The sequence below is a fragment of the Pelobates fuscus genome, chromosome 10, assembly GCF_036172605.1.
Source record: "Pelobates fuscus isolate aPelFus1 chromosome 10, aPelFus1.pri, whole genome shotgun sequence".
Classification (NCBI taxonomy): Eukaryota; Metazoa; Chordata; class Amphibia; order Anura; family Pelobatidae; genus Pelobates; species Pelobates fuscus.
The window spans coordinates 20,120,387-20,144,139 of record NC_086326.1 but is presented as its reverse complement, the minus strand read 5'-3'; the positions used below and the strand labels follow the sequence as shown (position 1 = coordinate 20,144,139).

General features: G+C 38.1%; 1 protein-coding gene across 2 annotated transcripts in view; it reads left to right on the top strand.

Moving 5' to 3' along the window:
- GOLGA7B (golgin A7 family member B) overlaps nucleotides 1-21,876 on the top strand; it is a 252,415-nt gene extending 230,539 nt beyond the window's left edge. For both annotated transcript variants that reach the window (XM_063435358.1, XM_063435357.1), the window contains exons 2-5: nucleotides 4,634-4,759; nucleotides 15,833-15,985; nucleotides 19,210-19,311; nucleotides 21,564-21,876. In XM_063435358.1, the coding sequence (XP_063291428.1) occupies nucleotides 4,634-4,759; nucleotides 15,833-15,985; nucleotides 19,210-19,311; nucleotides 21,564-21,674 (492 nt within the window). In that variant the 3' untranslated portion in view covers nucleotides 21,675-21,876. The remainder of the gene's footprint in view (nucleotides 1-4,633; nucleotides 4,760-15,832; nucleotides 15,986-19,209; nucleotides 19,312-21,563) is intronic.
- Nucleotides 21,877-23,753: the final 1,877 nt, after the last annotated feature.

Here is a 23,753-nt window from a genome sequence, read left to right as displayed (position 1 = left end):
TTAACAAAGATTATTATTATTATTTTGGATTAACTTGTTTTGTGTTTGCAAGTGTTTGATATCCAGGAGAGCAGAGTATTTTTTGACAAAAAAGGTTAAACATTAAGACCATCTTTCACATTCTTCTTCACACATATTTACTGGGGTGCCAATATTAGTAAAGGGCGCTGCATGTATATATGTAAGTTATATACTATAACATATTTAAGCCTAGGGTGGCTTGTTATGGGGGCAATAGAAGAATAGTTGTAATGTCACTAGTTGTAATGTTGTTGGCCATTGTTATGTGTGAGATCACACATCATAACTTTTCAGCTCCATACAAAAGTACCACTCTTCAATCTCATTGCTACCAGCTGCACCACCTAGTGACTTGGAATCTGCTGGTAGAAACTTATAGGTAGTATTCTGGACAAGGCAAGTATAGGTAACAAAGGCCCAATATCAGGGAAGGTACTGAGTATTACATATATTACCAGAATAGAAGCCATACGCATATTGTGCATCTCCATGTACATTGCAATTGTTTTACCAATAATATCATAATATGCAATTGCAGTGCTATGGCCGTAAAGAATTAAAGGAAGCTAAATAAAGCAGTTTTATTATTATTATTATTATTATTATTATTATTATTTAGTGTATAGATCATCCCCCTGCAATTCCACTGCTCAATTCACTGTCATTTAGGAGTTAAATCACTTTGGTTCTGTTTATGCAGCCCTAGCCACACCTCCCCTGGCTATGATTGACAGAGCCTGCATGGAAAAAAAACTGGTTTCACTTTCAAACAGATGTAATTTACCTTAAATAATTGTATCTCAATCTCTAAATTGAACTTTAATCACATACAGGGGGCTCTTGCAGGGTCTAGCAAGCTATTAACATAGCAGGGGATAAGAAAATCTCAATTAAACAGAACTTGCAATAAAGAAAGCCTAAATAGGGCTCTCTTTACAGGAAGTGTTTATGGAAGGCTGTGCAAGTCACATGCAGGGAGGTGTGACTAGGGTTCACACAGTGGGAAAACACAGTATTAATCATGAATTACTCAGCATATTGCCATTTTAGTTTGGTTTCACCCACTCCTTGGCTCCGTATCGATTTTATCATTCTCTGCATTTTATTGTTTAATCCTTAAATGTTCCTTTTCTCTAATTCCATTAGTTTGAGTGACCATCTGGAGAGCGACAACACTTGTATAAATTGTGGCACAACGAGAAGGAGACACTGCATGAACATACTTGGCTAAGCAGTTGCAAAATGTATTTTTACAGAAGATTCATGACTCGTTTTTTTTGGTCATTCTATGTTTACAGAGTTATTCATTAAAGTGATCATTGCTGGGAATTCTAAAGCAAATTTTATAAAAAATTAGGCCAAAATAGAAAAAGTCTTGAGCCTTAAATTTAACACTCACCATGAATTCACTTTTAATTACTGACAATTATCACTTTAGTAATAAACTCTGTTAGTGTAATTAATTTTCTATTTATAGGCAGCCAGACCACTTCAGCTCATTAAAGTGGTCTGGGTGCAGTGCGCCTGTCCCCCTTAGTCCTACAATGTAAATTATATCGCTGGACTAAAATTGCCTCTAGTGGCTGTCAACCAGCCACTAGAGGCACTTCCTGGTAGCTAACTGACTTCTGGAAACTAGTGTAAGGAATACATAGTGTAAGGAATACAACTTTGATCTGGGAGTCTAATACTTACTAGGCCTTCTGATTTGCAAGAACGCTGCACATCTTCATGGACAACATGAGTGAAACTGCAGGAAGCGCCTCCAGTGGCTGTCTGGTAGACAGCCACTAGAGACAACACAAACAAGTATCTACAATAAATAAAACAACAAGGACCAAACATAGAGCAGTAAATTAACACACTGGAAAAATTTAAATTTCAATGTTGAACTCACAAAAGTATGTTAAAATGTGGCTTATCCGGTGTGTTGGTAAAATTCCTGGTAGATCTGGTCTTCTTATATTCTCAAAATTGCATGCAAACGAAATATTGGGGAAACATAGTGCAACACTGTATTAAAATACAACAAACTGCTTTATTTGGTCAATTTTTACTGCACATGAAACAATTTTAACCAGGAGTCACTTTGAAGTCTGGGTTCTGGTGAGCTGAAAGTTGACTTGCCCGTACGCTTATTGTGTCCCACTCCCATAAGAATTCATCTTGTACTTTTTACCTAGTCCCATTAAAAGTAGCATACTTTTTTTCCTTCTTGCCCATCTCAATATACCTGCTCACAATGTTTGTCATTTTTAAATCTCAAACCACTCAAGAACACTATTCATTAGCGTTCATTATAGCTACTGTTATTTATTGGTACTATATTATTATATTTATATTAAATTATTGTGAATTCTGTGTAGTCTGAATTTACATTTAGTTATCCAAATACAAGGGACAGTTAAGACATCGCTTTAGGTGATTGCACTGTTTTATTTGTTACTGTCAGATTTAGTTTATCAAGTAAAGTATAATACGCAGCTCCAATGTTTTTATATTTTATTGCCTCTAGGAAGCAATAGAAAGCGGTCATTTACAAGAATACTGGAGTCCTTGCTTGACATCATAAACCAGATACATTAATATGGAACTAATTAAATATAAAGACCAATAGGAAATGTTTATTCTAAAACCAGTGGTTGTTGGTTAATTTATACGGCAGATAGCAGCTTTAGAAATGGAACAATCTGTAACGGTTGTGCTGTTTTTTCATGGGATCCCTTTAATTACTCTACAGCAGCCAGAGGTTGGGAGTTGTACATCGAAAATGCAGATGCCCACTCCTGGGATTTCTTGATTAATGCACGGCAGATATGTAATCTCCAAGGTGGCTAGTTGGCATTAGAATTTATTTGCAGGCTATTTCAAGTGCATTGAATCACGCATTTCCTGTGAGTGAAAATGGTTCTATTTTAAGAATGTGAGTGGGAAGCTGTATATTGAATAAGTCTCACTTGTATATGCTGTAAATGGAAAGAGCTTTGATTTTCTTTCCGGTAATCTAAATTGATATAGTGAGCGAACTGTGATACATGTAATCTGACATACACCTGAATTTATATACAGATCCATTGTGTGTGTATTTATTTTTGAAGTTAGTTTAGAAAGAGACACTCACCAGGGATTTAAATAACTTTTACAAATGATCTTTGTGTGTCACCTACACATCTCAAGGTAAAAAATGTCAGGAAGATGCCGCATGTCTGAATGATCCTGTTTCTACAATCTTCACAGAATACCATGGTGAAATAGAGGTTGTTTTAATTTTCAACCCAAGTTTGTTCAAAAATTAAAAACATTTTATATGCCCATGTGTGGCATGTGGACTGTTCTTGAGCATGGTTCAGCTCTTGTCCAGTGGAGGTAATTTGTCTTGCCACATGTAGTCAAGCATTATTAACGCCGTGGAGGTTCCCCCCCCCTTCCACACTATGGTATGCAGTGTTGATGGGAGTCACAAGAACAAGAGTTCACAGCTTGCCTCATTAAGTTATATCCCTCTATCACTTACTCACTTGCCAGGTGAGGAGATGTGTAGTGTAAATTTAATTCCTTCTTCCCAGCTACTCAATAGGTTTTCACGAATGGCAGAAAGACAAAATTCTTGATAGTAGCAGCAAATCAGGTCTTCTGACCAGAAGTGTACTTCTCATCAATTTCTAGTGGGGTGGAAGGGAGGGTTGCTGAGGATGTCTGTAGGTGAGTTGACGATGGTAATGAAAAAACGAACCTTAAAATATAAAAAGGCATTGGTTTCTGGAGACCTCCATAAATCTCTTGACCAATCCTGAGGTTTTATATTTTTGGAACCCCTCAATAAAACAATGTATTTGGAGAATGAGCACTGTATTCAAAAATTCAGGAGGTTTATTAGGCTGTCAGCAGTTTCACAGAGTATTGGATTATGTTGACATTTCCATAGCTGTCCTACAGTGTGCACCCACCTGGCACTTACAGGGCAGCATATGTTCTTCTCAGTCTAGTACATGGTTAATGATTCTTTTAACATATTTGAGCACTAATTGTTCACTTTATAGTTACCAGATTCCAGGAAACACTCCAGGTTTTGCATGTGCTCACTTTGCCAGTTTTGGCATTTCTGCTAACACTAAATGCTCAACACAAGTTACTAATTAGCAGTCCTGTCTGAAGAGTTTTGGCAAAAACATATACTGTGACATGCTTTCCCCACAATTATCAGGGACACGGATCAGTTTGGAGTGTCCTAATCTGGTTAAAATATAGAATTCTGGATCTAGACTGTTAATTCGGCAGAATATTGTTTCAAGGATATGTTGTCTTTAGAAATATAGAACATATAAATTTTCCCCTCACCTTAATTTTATTGGCAATGTTTATCCAGTTAACTCTGTTTTAGTACAGTATTGTGTGGCTTACTGTGTTAAAGATATCGACTAAGTATCGCTGAGCTATTAATTCTTCATCTCCTCTCCCTGTTTTTTTTCTTAGAATTAAACAGCATGATGTTTCACAAAGCTCATGTGTGTGTTATCCTGCGGTCAGAGAACCCTGTTATTTGATTGTAATGTCTTCATAGAAACCTTGAGGATCTGTTTTTTTTATGTTTTCCTTTTTATATATATTCCAGATGCATAATCTCCAGGAGCTGAGGAGAAGTGCTTCTCTGGCCAGTAAGGTGTTTATACAAAGGGATTATAGCGATGGAACCATGTGCCAATTTCAGATGAAGTTCCCACCAGAACTAGATAGTCGGGTAGGTATGATTATGTGTGTGTGTGTGTGTGTGTGTGTGTGTGTGTGTATATATGTATAAATCTATATATATTTAAGGCTGGGCCTGTAGTTGTGGGTCCACTTTTTAAGGGCCTCCAATCCTCTCACACATACCGTTATTGGTCTGGCGAGTTGCTCATCCCACTCCTCTTTTCATATCACTCTTTATTATAGGCCTACTGCATTGTCGGTTCCGGCACACCGCAACCGACTGGTGTTATTAAGTATAATGTTTAATACTAATTATGTGTAATCTAACCAATGATGGAAATATTGCCCCGACCACACACACACATATATATATATATATATATATATATATATATATATATATGTATGTATAGTGTATATGTGTCACGTGTGGTGTTCCCCAAGGTTCCATTCTCGGCCCCCTACTATTTACATTATTTATAAATGATCTGCCTAATGTCTGCAAATCCTCAAATGTAAACATGTACGCAGACAACACGGAAATCTATGCAAGCAAATCCGATCTACCGCAGCTTGAGGCTGTGCTCCAAGACCAGTTTACAGAGGTAGAAAAGAGTATTGCAAAAAACAAACTCTTCATAAAAACTGACAAAACTGTCACAATGATCTTTGGAACAGTACCTAAAGTACACAAATTATACAATTCCCACCTATCCATCAAAACTAATTCAAATAGCACTCTGACCGCAGTCTACTCTTTCAAATACTTGGGTATGTTTTTAGACCATAATCTATCTTTTGGCCTCCACATAGAAAAACTTGCATCTAATCTTTATCCAAAACTAGGTACCCTGTACATAAACAGATCTTAAAGAGATTCCTCTCTACATACCGCAAAACAGAATGCACGTGTTATGGTTGATTATATATTTCCTACCTGTTCTATGTTAAATTTTGTAGATATTGTGTATTAATATTGTTTTTGTATTTTATTGTACCCCACTGTATCAATGCAATGTTTTGTGGACCCAGGACATACTTGAAAATGAGAGAAATCTCTCCTGGTAAAATACTTTATAAATAAAATAAATGTGTGTGTATGTATGTATGTGTGTGTGTATATATATATATATATATATATATATATATATATTGTAAAAAAAAAACAGATAACATTCATATCTTGTGATACCTTTTTTATTGGACTAACAGAATTTTTTAATGACAATCTTTCAAGAGGACCTCCCTTTCTCAAGTCTAAAGATTTTCTGAGCAAGATAACAGACAGAATTCAAAGTTTAGTTGTGATACATGGGTTAAAGTGACACAAGTGCAGATAAGACACAAACATAGACACTATTCTCGCAGAGGGTCGTAAATATCTTGTGTGAAGAGGGGGTAAAGAGAAAAAAAAACACAAGCAAGCAGTGCAGAAGATGGTGCTAGAAGGAGAGGGTAAAAACAAAATAATTACTTATATAAAAAATGCATGAATTCTCAACCAAGAGTTACAAGATATGCATGAAGGCCTATATCCAGAATACACACAGACACACACACACACACACACACACACACACACACACTCACAAACATGTACATATACACAAGTAGTGCATATGTAGAAGTATACACAAGTCCATACATAATATACACAAGTAAATACAACAATATACATATAAATACAACCAAATGCCCAATACGAACTTTATCTGTTTTTGTACGGGTTGATGCACACATGGACTCTCCCAAACCATGAGAAAGACATTTCAATGACTCAAGGTTCCTTCTTAATGCTGGATCCATATGTCTCCTCAATCACTGCTTTTGTTTTCAATTTGTTTTACCTTCTTGTATTAGTTTCTGCTGTGGATGCTGATTAAGTGCAGGTCACATGGCAGATGGAAAAAAGGCAGTGGCCACGTACTGAAGTGAACTTGGCTTCACCACCAGTATGCTTCCAGCTGTCTCTTTCAGCTATCAAATACTAAAATGTCCGGCTCTTCCCATCTAAAACAGGGCCAGTGCAAGGCTTGTTGCCTACCCTGATGAAGATACATTTTGCTTCCCCCTCTGATTCCAACCCTTAACACACTTCTTCATGCCAATTGTGTGGATCTCATGATAATATGAGTGTGATGCACTGTACCCAAGATGCCTGTGTGAGAGTCCCACAATTGTTACTCCCACACAAGCAGGAAGGGGATGGGTTCACCTAGCCTCTCTGCCTTTGCCTAGGTGTGCAGGAGTGGATTCTCTTCCTGGTGGCCAGTGGGTGCTGCTGGGATCACTGTTCATAGATTGCACAGATACCATGTTGTAGTAATGCTGGAGACATCTACCCCTAAAGGGATGTGATGAAGCTGTGTGGTCTGAGCAAATATTATGAATCACCACTTCCTTGATGCCACCCCCCCCCTCTCCCCAGACCCTGTACATTTGGACAGAGTAGGCAGCTTCCATACTGGAGGCAAGAGCCTACTCTGCTTTAGCGTGGGGCGATTTTTAGGCATGGCCAGCTTAGATCACACTGGTCCTAATCTACAACTTAACAAAGCAATAACATTAATCAGGAATTCAGAGATTTTGCTTTTTTTTCTCAACATTGCTCTAATAACCAAATCAGAATTTGTAGAATGTATTTGTTTTTTTGTTTTTTGTTTTTTTTCAGTGCTGCTTTTTAAGATAAGCGCCATGAGTTGGCTATATAATCTTTGCTCTGCTAATTTAGCCACACTATTTTGAGATCGCTTGAAATATTTCATTCCACACAATATTGCTAAATAAAATGTCTTGAGCTCTGTAGCAGCTTGTCAGATTGGAGATTAGTCCTTAATCAATAGGTCAGAAGCTTCAGAGGGGATCTTTGTTCAGAGTGGAAGAACTGCCATGGGTGGCCTGCAGAGAGAGATCGTTATGCCACTTTGAGCCTAATTACAAGTATGAAGTCAGACATATTGTACGAAGGAATTGCTGCAGAAATATAGGGAGGTGGGGGGGGGGGGGGAGAGAATCCCCTAGTTTAGGCATTTTGTGTGTGACAGAATAAAGGATGTATTGTGGCAACAGATCAGGAAGCTGTTCTTAGAAATGTTAAAATAAAACCGTAACTCGAAAATAGACAGAAGAAAGCATGATGGTAAAAAAAAAAACACAGTTGCTTAAAACGAAATAAGTGGGCTATTATTTGTTCAATATTTTGGATTGTTATCATTTTTAAAGTTGGTGATGATAAAATTTTTTAAGAAAATGACCCAGTTCTTTTAGAAGTTATTCTAGACATCCATTTCACTGTTTCTAAAAGTAGTATCCATTTGTAAGCCACTATGTCATGTGCTCTTAGGTCTCCAATAGAGTAATATTTAAAAAAAAACCTGTAGGAGCAATACAAAGGATGTTGATTTGCACAACATATAGACAGCTACCAGGAAGATGTAAATGCAGCACAATTCCAAATTATGTAATCGTAACATATTTGGGTAACACATTTTACAGTTACTCCCTACGTTGAAAATTGCCAGGCATTCAAAGTGAATTTCAAATTGTAGTGCAAAATATCAAAACTGTAAGCATAACTGATATGGAGAATTGTTGCAACTTTTTTTAACTTAAATTTCATATTCCCTTTGAAATTCTGGCAGTTCTTCCTTTAGTGAATAGCCCTGCTAGTGTATACTCTGTGGAAGATGTTCTTACATGGTGTAATGGAAATAGCATGTTGTAGTTGTCATCACAGTGAACTTGCCAAGTATGTTTGTGGAGTGTGCACAGACTTGTAAGGAAAATGGTCCTTCTATATAGTAAATTGGCCAGTAGAAAAAGGATACTGGCTAATCCTGTAAGACTGTATAATGGGAATATATACGAGTGACACATTATTTATAGTGATGTCACGAACATAAATGAACCGCCATAGACTTCAATGGGCAGGCGAATTTTAAAACCCACAGGGACTCTTTCTGGCCACAATAGTGATGGAAAAGTTGTTTCAAGGGGACTAACACCTGGACTGTGGCATGCCGGAGGGGGATCCATGGCAAAACTCCCATGGAAAATTACATAGTTGATGCAGAGTCTGGTTTTAATACATAAAGGGCATAAATCACCTAACATTCCTAAATTGTTTGGAAAACGTGCTTTAAAACATCAGGTATGATGTTGTATCAATCAGGTAGTGTAAGGGTTACGCCCTCTTCACAGTGACAGACCAAACTCCCCATTTAACGCACCGCAAACAACCGCAAACAGTCCATTTGCACAACCGCAAACTCCCCATTTGCACATGTTTTAGTGCAAACTAGTCTAACTACTAATATAGTTGAAATATGCTACTTTTATTCATGCCAGACAACCATGCAGGCCAGATTAACAAACATGCCAGGGCCAATCATAGTTAACCACCTCAGATAGTAACATGGCTCTCTCTATATACAGAGTAAACATGGCTCCCTCTATATACAGAGTAACATGGCTCCCTCTATATACAGTGTAACATGGCTCCCCTCTATATACAGAGTAACATGGCTCCCTCTATATACAGTGTAACATGGCTCCCTCTATATACAGAGTAACATGGCTCCCCTCTATATACAGAGTAACATGGCTCCCTCTATATACAGTGTAAACATGGCTCCTCTCTATATACAGAGTAACATGGCTTCCCTCTAAATACCGTGTAAACATGGCTCCCTCTATATACAGAATAACATGGCTCCCTCTATATACAGAATAACATGGCTCCCTCTATATACAGAATAACATGGCTCCCTATATATACAGAATAACATGGCTCCCTCTATATACAGGGTAACATGGCTCCTTCTATATACAGAGTAACATGGCTTCCCTCTATATACCGTGTAAACATGGCTCCCTCTATATACAGAATAACATGGCTCCCTCTATATACTGTGTAAACATGGCTCCCTCTATATACAGAATAACATGGCTATATACAGAGTAACATGTCTCCCCTCTATATACAGTGTATACATGGCTCCTCTCTATATACAGAGTAACATGGCTTCCCTCTATATACCGTGTAAACATGGCTTCCATCTATATACCGTGTAAACATGGCTCCCTCTATATACAGTGTAAACACGGCTCCTCTCTATATACAGAGTAACATGGCTTCCCTCTATATACCGTGTAAACATGTCTCCCTCTATAAACAGAATAACATGGCTCCCTCTATATACTGTGTAAACATGGCTCCCTCTATATACAGAATAACATGGCTCCCTCTATATACAGAGTAACATGGCTCCCCTCTATATACAGTGTATACATGGCTCCCCTCTATATACAGAGTAACATGGCTCCCCCCTATATACAGAGTAACATGGCTCCTCTCTATATACAGTGTAAACATGGCTCCTCTCTATATAGAGAGTAACATGGCTCCCCTCTATACAGGGGCGTACCTGGAGCATTTGGCACCCGGGGCGGATCCTTTATTTGGCACCCCCCTCCCCAACTTTAAAATGTAAAAAACAACTGCAATTTTGTTTTTAAATGTATGTGTATGCAGTGTGTGTATAGTGTGTGCAGTGTGTGCATAGTGTGTGCATAGTGTATGCAGTGTGTGTATAGTGTGTGTATAGTGTGTGTGTATAGTGTGTATGCAGTGCATGTAGTGTGTGCAGTGTGTTTATAGTGTGTGCAGTGTGTATGCAGTCTGTGCAGTGTGTGTATATTGTGTGCAGTGTGTGTATATTGTGTGCAGTGTGTGCATAGTGTGTGTAAGCAGTGTGTATATAGTGTGTATGCAGTGTGTATATAGTGTGTATGCAGTGTGTATAGGGTGTATGCAGTGTGTGGACAGTGTGTGTATAGTGTATGCAGTGTGTGTATAGTGTATGCAGTGTGTGTATAGTGTATGCAGTGTGTGTATAGTGTGTATGCAGTGTGTGTATAGTGTGTGCAGTGTGTGTATAGTGAGTGCAGTGTGTGTATAGTGAGTGCAGTGTGTGTATAGAGTGTATAGTGTGTGCATAGTGTGTATAGTGTGTGCATAGTGTGTACAGTGTGTGCATAGTGTGTACAGTGTGTGTAGAGTGTGTGCAGTGTTTGCAGAGTGTGCAGTGTGTGTAGAGTGTGTGTAGAGTGTATGCAGTGTGTGTAGAGTGTATGCAGTGTGTGTAGAGTGTATGCAGTGTGTGTAGAGTGTATGCAGTGTGTGTGCAGTGTATGCAGTGTGTATTCAGTGTATATGCAGTTTATGTAGAGTGTGTGTAGAGTGTATGCAGTGTGTGTAGAGTGTGTGTAGAGTGTGTAGAGTGTGTGTAGAGTGTATGCAGATGCAGTGTGTATGTTGTGTGGAATAAGTGCTGCCACTTACCTGTCCCTCCCGTCCTCCTCGACAGGTGGTCCGGTGGCACAGCATCACTGGGCAGTTTAGAGGGGATTAGTATTCTCCATGCTCGTTAATAAGACTATCTACCAGAGTTTCCCATCCAGCAGCAGCAGGGTCATCTGTTCTCGCGATCCGCGAGAGCATTGCTATGACAACGTTCTCGCGATCCGCAAGGGTGTTGCTATGGCAACCCACGGCAACGCTCTCACGGATCGCGAGAACAGAGCACCCTGCTGTTGCTTGATGGGAAACTCGGGTAGATAGTCTTATTAGCGGCCGGTCCCTTTACACAAGACACAGGGCGGCATTTCGCCACCCCTGCGAAAGTTCGCCCCTGGCACCCGCCTAGTGAGTGGTACCCGAGCAGACCGCCCCTGCCGCCCCCCCTTAGTATGCCACTACCTCTATATACAGAGTAACATGGCTCCCTCTAAATACAGTGTAAACATGGCTCCCTCTATATACAGAGTAACATGGCTCCTGAGCTGCGGGTGGGGGCCCTATAAAAGAATAATGGGGGGGACCTACTGTCCTCCCCACCGTCCCCACCCCTGAGCGGCGGGTGGGGGTCCTAAGTTACAATAAGAGGGGGGGACCTACTGTCCTCCCCCCGGCCCCCACCCCTGAGCTGCGGGAGGGAGCCCTGAACAACAATAAGGGGGGGGACCTACTGTCCCCCCCGGCCACCACCCCTGAGCGGCGGGTGGGGGCCCTAAATAAAAATCCCTCCCTCCCCCAACAAAGGTGACTAGGGGTCCCCAAGCCCCTAGTCACACACTCAAATAAAAAAGCCCCTACCTACCCCCCTCACCCTAAAAAATAGTGAGGGGGGAATAAAATTACTACCCTGTAAAGTAAAATTCAACTTACTATTCAATGTCTTCTTTTTTCTAAAATCTTCATTTTTCAGCCCCAAAAAAGGCCAAATAAAAAGCCATCATACCTGTCGAACTTAAAAATAAACTAAAAAACCCGAGCGCAAAAAAAAACTTAACCCATCTTCACCCATGGAGGGCTCCGCGCAGACTAGGGTATTAACATATACCCTATTGTTACTTGAAAAGCATGAGGAATGCCATTGGGGTACCACATGCTTATTTGTTATACCTCCATGCACTGCAAAAATAAAAAATTAAAAAAAAAAAAAAAAAAAATGTATGCAGCTTCCAAATGAATCTAAAATGGATGCTGTCCAGGAGGTGGGAGGGTCTGCTAGGGAGGGTGTGCTGCTGATTGGCTGGAATATGTCTGCTGACTGTGAGGTACAGGGTCAAAGTTTACTCAATGATGACGAATAGGGGGCGGATCGAACCGCGCATGTGTTCGCCCGCCGTGGCGAACGCGAACACGCTATGTTCACCAGTGAACCGTTCGGTACATCACTAATTATTTATTTTATCATTATTTATTTTATCGTGCTTATAACTTCATATTAGATTATACTACACTATTTGTTTCTCCTTTTTGGTTCGCTTTATATGTTTCATACATCTGCTTACCTGAGACATACAAGGCACATCTACCACCTTCATTTCATGAAATAAAGTATGTGAGGATTTAAGTGGAAGAATTAATTTTTGGAAAAAAAAAAAAATAATAAAAAAAAAAAAAACATTTTATATATATTGGCATGCATGCTAAAGGAATACTGTATGAATGAATAGTGGATAAAACAAAACAAAAAAAACATAAATAATTGCCAACTCAAAAAACATGCTCCCAAATAGACTAGGTGCATGTAATTCATTTTTCTATGGTTCAGATTTATTCTTAGCAGCGGTCTTCAGATAGCCCCCACAAGTGCAAATTGGAAATACACAAATGAGAAGAGACAGAAAACTACGAGCTTTACTTAGAAGTGCAATTTCCTTTAATTACTATTAAAATTGTCAGAAACCATTAGCTTAATGCAAAGTCTTCAAAAGGGTTCCACTCACTCACTCTAGTGAGTTTCACATGGGTAATTCCTCCTCCCCCCCCCCCCCCCCCCCCCCCCCCAGACCCCCCCTTATTCTTATAAGTGAAGGACAGAATGTATGCAAACATTGAGTCCTTCATTGCTTGGACTTTTTATGTTAAGAAAATGTGATTGAGTGAAGTGGCCAACCATTCTACTTGTGGATAAGAATTGACATTGTATTCAAACCAAGGGTTCTAGACGTATAATGTTGTACAGATTATGTTATGCTAGGTGCAGCAAGGAAAGGATAAACTGGTTTGGCCTGAGGGCAAATGAAAACAAATAATCTTAAAAAAAATTTTTTTACAAAAATTGTGCACAAAACTAACAGATCTCAACTTGGATGGTCCAACTCATGTTTTGCAAGCAATTCTACTGTATGCTTTAAAAAGGGTGTCCCATAGTTACATGGTGAGACCTTGGTAACCTTCAGTGACCTGTCAAGAATGGCTGCACATTCAGTGATATCTGTGATGGTTCAGCCTCTCTCTCCCTCAACTCTATTACTACCGGTGGCAAGCGGTTTGTACAACATGAGATGTGACTGTTCTGGTGAAATTCATCAACAGTCACTTATAAACACCTCCAGGAACGTCATGGCACCTGGGGCCAGATACCATTAAAACATCCCAATGAGCAAGTTTAGTTCTGGAGAACATGGGCCACCACATCATGCACAAATCCACAAAATACTGGGTTAGCAAAAGCAATGCCTAGATCGTGCCAACTGCCTAACTACTGCAGTATTCAGGTAAGAGACATTCTAAAGCACCTACTTGCTGCCAGTGATGTGCAAATACATTTACACAGAGAGCTGGATTTGCCCTCCTTGCTGCCCCAAGGCCAATTTCCTTAATACACTTTTCACAGTCACTTCATTTATACATGAATATTAACTATATATAGTTAATTGTTTAAGGGAAAGACATCTACAGAGGAATAGAGTCAGTAGCTGTAACAGTTCATGCTACCTCTTCACTATCAGACTTTGAACCCATGTAATTAGGCGCAACCAAGCTGTCCGAGGCAGAGAACAAATATAGGAGAAAGGAGAGGCACTGCCTGTATTGTGGGAGGAAAGGGCATCTCAGAAATAGTTTGGTGCTTCTTGAAAACTCTCACACCTTTGAAAACCTTTGCACCAAAGGTTGCTCAGGGGATTGGCCTTGGGTGTGACATTAAAGTACCCTTTCGTGCCTAAGAATCTATTGCTTCTCCATATTACCTTTTTATTGGGAAAAAAAAATCAATTGACATACAAGTGTTGATTGATTCAGTAGCAGCCGATTCTTGCTTCCAGTTATGTGTTTTATATATATATATATATATATATATATATATATATATATAATATAAGAATAGCTTGGCACTCTCCTTAATAATCAAATAGGATACCTGCCTGGGTGCAATCCACGTTGCGTTCCAAATATAGCAAAATAAAGGATGTAGGATGCACACTCAGGACTTTGTGGAAAAATCTGTAATTTTATTTAATCCAGGAACAAACCAAAAACCGACGTTTCTACCTCTGCAGGTCTTTTTCAAGGTTGAAAAAGACCTGCAGAGGTCGAAACGTCGGTTTTTGGTTTGTACCTGGATTAAATAAAATTACAGATTTTTCCACAAAGTCCTGAGTGTGCATCCTACATCCTTTATTTTGCTATATATAATATATACACACAGAGCCAGATTTACCCTCCTTGCTGCCTCAAGCCCAATTTCCACAACACTCCCCACAGTCCCTTCCTTTATACATGTATATTAATGCATGTGTTATAGTTAATTTAAATTCTACATATAACATATATACACAGTACATATAAATATTAATATAGTATGAATATACATGCCAACATATATACACATTAATTATACTCTTCAACAATTTAAAAGTATTTGGCCATAGTGAAGATTCAAGCATACTCACATACACACTCCACTGAATAATGCAGACATGCATACACTGACCCATGGAGACACACTCACTTACCTACTCAGACATGCACAATTACTGACCCATGCAGACACACACACACACACACTGACCCATGCAGACACACCAACACATAGAGATATGCACACAGTGACTCGTGCAGACATGCACAATTACTGACCCATGCAGACACGCATGGACCTTGGTGGGTAATGATGACTTGCCGCTGGGTGGGGTAGGCTGCTGCTGGCTTGGCAGATCCCTTCCTTGACAGGCTGGTGGCTGGCACTGGTCCCTAGCTGGAATAGAGGGTGAGAAGAGCGGACTGTCTGCATTACCTGCTCCCTTCTGTGCAGAATGTCTTCTTTTGTCCATCTCTGTCTCCTTTAAATGCTAGGAGGAAGAAGATAGTGTGTGGGATATGACAGTGATGTCATAACCTTGCCTAATTTCCTTGTATTGGTCCAGCAGTTCAGCAGCATGCTAAAAAGAACATGAATGGTTAGTGTTTTCCTTCTAGTGCAGGTTGGCCGATGCACACACTGCCACAGCGGCCGGCTCCAGTAACTGCTCCCTTGGCCTAAAAATGGGCTGACCAGTGAAGAAGATCTTTGATCTCTCCACCGGCCGTGTCACCCCTCTCAGGCCTCTGTGACCTTATATGAAATCTGGAAATCTGGTAGCATTTGGAAAGAGTGCCTATTGAGAAATATTAGTGATATTTAAATGTTCATATTTTCTATTTATAATGTTCATATTACGATGTACATATATATTCAAGATATATATTTCAAAAGTATTGGTTCACTTTGTAACTAATGAACTTCATATCACTGTTGTGCTTTGTTTTGTCTTTTTTTGTGGGGGTCAGATTGAGAAGCAGCTATTTGAGGAGACGGTGAAGACTTTAAACACTTTTTACATAGAAGCGGAGAAGATTGGGGGCAGCTCATACTTGGAGGGCTGCTTAGCTTGTGCCACAGCCTATTTCATTTTTCTGTGCATGGAAACGCATTATGAAAAGGTTAGTCTATAGTGTGTGTTTTATTTGTAAACCTACATGGAACACAGTACTTGGGGAATAAAAGAAAAATGTTTAAACAATGAAAATTAAATCCTTCACACCCAAAGAAAAGGAGATTTGTCATATTTTAAAGATTGTTTACTGAAGTCAAAGGGGATTAACATGTTCTCATATTTTCAAGTATATCAATATAGAAGCAACAATGCAAACTTTCCCAGTATAGAGCTTAGATTGCCATTCAGTGTAACTGCATGCCCCATGCCTCTTTGAATTACTTAATATGAAGCTATTGGTGGGAAATTGGTTATATTTTGACTCTTTACTAAGGGAGAGTTGGCCTGTATAAAATAGGATTTGAATTTCCAAAGAGTCACCAAATCTCAGTCCAACATTACTTCTTTGAACTCTGTCCAACATCGACACAACTAAACTTTTGAGAGCAAGACTGAGTCGCACGTCAGGCTTGGTATTTTACGTTATTATCTGTCTATTTCTTGGTGAGCCGGTTTAATCCTCCCTTTAAATGCTTGGGAAAGGTTGTTTCAACATGCAGCCACTCAGCAGGCTGCGCTTTGGGGGAATAATTGCCCAATCTTTTTATATCACACTGTCAATCTGGGCACTTTTCCAAAGCAAACTCGACCTTTGTAAGCTGAAAATTAATTTCCCAGCAGATCCTGTTCCCAATCCAGCCCCAGTTGACACTGAGAAAGGATACTCTGTGATACGGAATCTTGGTCTTTCACTAATTTATAACACAAGTTTTTACATTTTGTATATCACATTTTTAAGGTTTTAGGCTCAATAGAAGCTGATTTTTATTGTATAAACGAAACTTGTTTGTGAGAACTTTAAGTTTTGAGCCTCAATTTAAAATATCAAACAGATGTAAATGCAAAGTGTTACTCCAGTAAGAGGAAAGGGATTTCACAATGAAATATTATGAATGGCTAGCCTTCGTCTAGGTTACAATCCATTATACAAAAAAAATCCACAAAATTGGGTAGCAGGAAATGAATTTGCTGTTCTTTTGTCTGATTACTACTGCATTATCTTGCCCCCAAAAAATCCCTTTTGATTACTATTTTTGTAATTCCATCACACAGAGACAAGATATAAAAGTAACTTACTCTGGGGTGTACTGGCAACTCACAGAGCCCCTGGGCAATAGGTAACCAACATAACACATGTACAAGTACCACCCATGTACTAACACCATATACCTCCATCGGTTTGTCATCAGTACGCATAGCATGCTGGTAGCAGACTAACACCCAATATGTACAGATTTAACATTGGCCAGTCGAGAACTCTTGTTTTGCTTAGGCTAATGATGCAGCCAAAGGTGGACTTACACCTTCTGCAGCAAATTGCTTTAACTCTGCATGTGCAGCATTTCTGACTGCTTTGATGTACATACAGACTCCAGACTTACAGACTCCAAGCACCATAACCACTGAAGTGGTCATGATACTTGGAATCTGTCTCTTTAAGCTGTGTGCAAAATTTGGGAAGTGTGCCCCTACTCATGTCAAAAAAGCACACACAGTGAAGCTTCTCCCTGGGATCCAGTAGGTCTCCCAGGACCACTATGTTCTTCTTGTAGTGATATTGGGGTCAGGGTGATGTCACATCCTTGTTCCTGGCATCACTGTAGACCACGAGGGGAAGCTGTGCAAGAAGAGCACAGTGTGAACCCACGCAGTAGGCCGGTACCTACTCTGCCTTAGTGAAAATGCATGATAAACTGCACTACATAAGCTGCCAGGTTCCCTCACAGTTTTGGGTCCTTGGTCCGTGATTGACTAATTAGCTGAGCAGACCGCTCTTGTCCGGCTATAAGCATGATCCACCCGAGATCTAGGTGCTGTAAAACTGACTTGAGTGTCATCCATGCCAGAATTCCATGCATCTGATATGTTACCCATTCTTTTCCTTTATATATTTTAATCCTGCTTGTATTGTTTTTATATTATGTTGAACTAAAAAACACTGGCATAGATTTATCAAAATGCTCTGTTAAAAAAGTTGTTAAAAAAGTGCAAAACCTGGCGGCAAATACCATGGAGAACAATGGAATCGGCAGGTGCATTCAATTCTTGCTCCTGTCCTTCTCCATTTTTGCACTACTTTTTAGAGGAGGGTACTTTGATAAATCTCCTCTATGGGTGCATTAAGGATGTTCGCTTGTGTTTGTTTTAAATAAGTGTCATCCCTTAGTAATTTCAAATGTTCATTTCAAATATGACAACTACCGATTTTATGTTCCTATGCTGACACAATGGGATACTTTTTGATTTAAAATAATTAAAGAAGTTTTCTCTGAAACTTTGCATTTATATATATAAAAAAAAAATACAAAAAAACAAAAACCTTTAACTGAAGAATTAGCAGAGGGTTCCAAATAATAGGAAGAGCACATGATATATCATATCACAGTCAAATGTACAATACTTGGGGTTTAGAGAATACGTTTCTGCAATTCGTATAACATTATATGCAACATTGTAAAATACACTACAGCCTACTAGATAAGTCTGTTATTTAATTGTTGAATATTTTGCAATCACACATAAATAGATTTTTGTTAAATAAAAGCTTAGTTTTCTGTGTGAACTAAAATTCCTGCTCCTTTATTTTGGGGGAAAAAAAGGTTTTGTGTGTCATTTTTCTTTTTATTTTGTTAATTGGCACAGTGTGTGTCCAACATTACATCCTGCGGTGCTTGAGGTCTTATCATAGGGCTCTCATAAGCCCATTAATAGAATGATGGCAATGGTTCTCTAAAGTGAAGTGCATTGGTTACCACACAATTTGGATGTGTTCCCAGCCCTAGACTACAATGGACTGAAGCTAGGAATTGGGTAGTTAAATAAGTGGCATTGCTGTAATGTTCCTCCATTGTGACATTCCAGCCCTTCTCGTACCTTAAAAAGCCAAAGCAGAAAAAGCAGAAAAAGCAAAAAAAAAAAAAAAAAAAAAAGCACACACACACTAAAACATACAATGCTTCTGAAAAGACCTTGCAATCAACAATACAAGGTTGGAAATCTTCTCTTTTCTGGAAAATTGGTTGTTTTGCTGGGTGTTGTTCTGTTTTGTAGTAATGTGAATCTCAGGTGAATTGCACATTAAATGGTCTTTCTCTAAATAGGACACTAATTATAAGCATTGTTTTCATTCAGTCTTGCAACAATAATCCGTGTTTATTTTCCCATTTTAAGGTGTTAAAGAAGATTTCAAAATATATTCAGGAGCAGAATGAGAAGATATATGCTCCCAGAGGCTTATTAATTACTGATCCTGTCGAGCGTGGGATGCGTGTTGTATCCTTTTTTTCTTTTGTATTTATTTTTCGTCGTCTTCTAGTCTAAAATGTTTTATTGCAGAATCCTTTCTAATCTGAATTTGCATACCAAAAAAACGTGTAGAGAAAAAAATATAAAACCTCATGAAAACACATTTTACTGCCAGATAAATAATCACAGCTCTATTCTATCAGACTACATTGGTTATCCTTTTAATAATGCGAAAAAGTAGGTTACACTTTGCTTGTGTTATTCCCCAGATACTGAATGGGTTCCATACATTTTATATTGTTTGTAAATCTAAGTAAAAGGATAGGACTCGCCCTATGTTACATGTATTTTAAATACAACATCTATCTTAGGACCAGAATCGCAGGTGTCACAGATCGCAATTAAATTGAAGTATAATTCACAGTAATTAAAGTAGTATTCATAGTAAAATTGTATTCTAGAAGTACTCCAAATGTTTATAGAGTACATTTTTAAAATGTACATACAAATTCAAAATTAGTTTTCTGGCTTTTTTTAATGTCCATTTTGCTACTGTAAACAATCGTATGCCTTATTGGGTATATAGGAATATTGAGTGCATTTATTTCTTGGAATAATTACCATCAGTGTCATTAAAGAGGACATTATAACAGTGATTTATTAAAGGAACACTATAGTCACCTAAATTACTTTAGCTAAATAAAGCAGTTTTAGTGTATAGATCATTCCCCTGCAATTTCACTGCTCAATTCACTGTCATTTAGGAGTTAAATCACTTTGTTTCTGTTTATGCAGCCCTAGCCACACCTCCCCTGGCTATGATTGACAGAGCCTGCATGAAAAAAAAAACTGGTTTCACTTTCAAACAGATGTAATTTACCTTAAATAATTGTATCTCAATGTCTAAATTGAACTTTAATCACATACAGGAGGCTCTTGCAGGGTCTAGCAAGCTATTAACATAGCAGGGGATAAGAAAATATTAATTAAACAGAACTTGCAATAAAGAAAGCCTAAATAAGGCTCTCTTTACAGGAAGTGTTTATGGAAGGCTGTGCAAGTCACATGCAGGGAGGTGTGACTAGGGTTCATAAACAAAGGGATTTAACTCCTAAATGGCAGAGGATTGAGCAGTGAGGCTGCAGGGGCATGTTCTATACACCAAAACTGCTTTATTAAGCTAAAGTTGTTCAGGTGACTATAGTGTCCCTTTAAGTCCGTGTCAAGGAAAGTTGCATGCCAAGGTCTAAAAATGAACCATATTTATATAGTATGTTTGGTTGACCGTATATTCAAAACCATCACCCTCAACCTTTTTTGAACTCTTTATTTAGTGATTGTCTGTAGAAATGGACATTACTTTTTAATTGTACACATGCTTCCTCTTGTCTCATAACCTATAGATTGTTAATGAGCTGTCTAGCTTAGTTCTTTGTATAAAAAAGCTGTAAATGCTAGGTCTCACTTTTTCAGTAGAGTCCTCTGTTCCTTTTGTATCGGTTTGTTTACACTGTACTGTCTTTTTTCCAATTGTACAGTGCTTTGGGATATATTGGCACTTTATAAATATCAGTAGTAGTAATAATAATAATAATAATAATAATAATGACCTACCATATATACCATATATACAAGGTTCACTGTAAATGTTTTAACATAAAGTACGGCCACAGTAAAAAAATGATATATCATAAATACGCATGTATATATAAATAGTTTTAAAATAGAAGACCCCTTATGCCATTCTTTGGAACATGATCTGTTTATATCTGCAGTAAGATGTGCTACAGATCAAACTATCAAACATTTTTAACCCTCTAAAGCACAGTAGTCATACAAATCAGTCCATGTCATCCCCAGGAATGTCAACCAGGACCAGCCAAGCTTAGAGAACCAAATTCCTTGGGGTCCAAGAATCAGCGGAGCTGAGAAGCATTATTCAGTCACCTTATCACTCCTAATTAAGAGAAGATTCATTTGTCACTTATTTAGGCCGATAAATGATTTTATCTGCAAATTGCTAAATCTGATAAAACAAAGATTTTATTCATTCTTGTTGACTCAAAAAAACTAAAGGAAAATCTATAAACTTTCAAAATACATAAGTACAAAATGATACTGGTGATGGTAAAAGTTATTTGTTGGTCTACGTCCATACATTTATAGTTCAGGAAATTGTTCACTGTGGGGTGTGTGTGTGTACAGTTCATGTAGTTGGTTACCATTTTAATATTTATTTTTTTAATATTATTATGCTCTTTCCTTATAATCCTCCTAAGATTGAAATTTCGATTTATGAGGACCGATGCAGCAGTGGAAGCAGCAGCAGTGGGAGCTCAAGCAGCACCAGCAGTGGAGGTGGCGGAGGTGTGGCTAGTCGTGCCCGATGACTGGCAGAGAGTCCCTGTGGGGACCTGTACTGCCGAGATGATGGCCTCTCTGAAATACGGAGACTGAGATATCAGAGCACAAGGTTTTAACACTAGGCTGTAACTTCATTTTTCCAGTGGAACCTGGTAGGATTATTCATCTGGTGCAAAATTAATAACTAAACTGAGCCATCTGCCAAATCTAGTCAACAAGAAAACAAAACAAACACTAATCTAGATTTCTTCAAACTTGATTTATTATTTATTTTTATTTTTTTGGATGCAATATACAGACAATGCACTAAAAGCTACCAAGTATTAGAAGACTTTTTTTTGCAATATACATAAAGACATTGCTTCTATTACAAGGTCCTCATGTTTCCTCTTGGTCATGCAATTAAACATCGAAGACCTACTTTTCAAACAAAATTCAGTTTACATCACCTCAGACTCTTCATGGTCAACCAAATATAACAGGTAATAGTTTAATACATTAAACAAAAATGAATGGCTTCCGACATACTCTTCCACTACTGATTCTTAAAGCTTGACAATGAAAATTTGAACTGGCACATTCTTCCAAGTTCACCCATAGGATCATTAAAAGCATTCCCTAGACATCAGAATTCCATGGATCTGAAGTTGTGAAAGCAATAGGAATTATTCCCAACATGTTGCAAATCCTACTGAGTTTGCACTTTAAGAGGCAAAAAAATATACATTTGAGTCAAACTATTGACTCTAAAACTAAACCATTTTTAGCTTCAACTGAATTTCTATGAACTTAAAAGTTAAAAAATCTACAATATAGTTTGCAACAAAATCTTCACCTATTATAAAATTAACTGGTAGATTTTATTTTGAGTTCCCAATATAAGTCAACTTTAATGACGCAAGATGAAAAATAATCATTACTTTTTGTAATACAACATTTAACCTCATCATGTATTGCCTTAATTCTATAAATGGAATACAAAACAGATTATCGAGGGTAATGTCTAATAACATTGTAGATATCAATTTTGAGAAATATAGCTTAAATATTTATTTACATTGAAAATTGTATATAACATATTGGATCTTGGTATTAAGGGTAACAATGTAGTGATTTACAGTCTTCCCATTAATTAAATTGAATAAATGTTTGAAAGATGAATTTCAAACTGTTGAAAAATTGCTAGAAGTGGTTTTATTTTTAATCCAGGTTTAATAGTGAAAGGACTGTATTAGTCTTAATGTCTTGGATGATACAATTCTTGAAGGTTTTTTTTTTCCCCTTTCTTAAAATGAAATTGATGTCCATGAAGATGTAAAAAGTCACTGACAAATGTTCCTCTACTTAAACAGGGATAGCCTTCAAATATTTGGAGACACCGGTATCGTGGGCACGTGAACAGACACAAAAATTGTACTAGAAAATCATTTTAACAAATTTTGTTACATTATAGGACATCGTAGAATGTGCCCTAGAAGGGGCCCTAGCTGATGCGCTCACAGTGACAAAGTGTTCTAAGAGTGGCTAGACTCCAGCAAGTGTGAGGCCTTATGTGGTCTTATTGGATTAATAATAGAGCCGCCTCTGATTATATCTAATGGTGATTTGAGGTTATGTCATTTTGTTGTACTTCTGTCACTCTGGCTGTTAGGAGTTTGGATTACCATGACTCTCAACCAAACATTTTAAGCTGTCTGTACATCATGGTAGTGTAGCACCAAAAGCTAGTAAGTATACTTGATAAATAATTAATTATTTTTACTCTTACGAAGAAAGGCCCATGTCCCAGTGTGGAACTTAAAAAATTTTAGATGAAGGTGAACTTAATAACAAGTTAAGAACAATAAGTCAGCTGCTAAAATGTGAGATGTGCTGTATGAACCAATGACCATGTCCACCCTGCATATTGCGACTGCTTGCAGGACAGCACAGATGTCTTCTATAGTGAAGCTTCACAGATTAGTGAAAAACCCTTTTAATGTCTCTTAAATAATTCAGTTATTCCTATCATGGACATTGGGGCAAGAAAAAAAACCCATCAAACAGATCTTTTCGAATTACGCTCCCAAAAAGCGATTTACGAAATTTGATTTACTTATATTAAA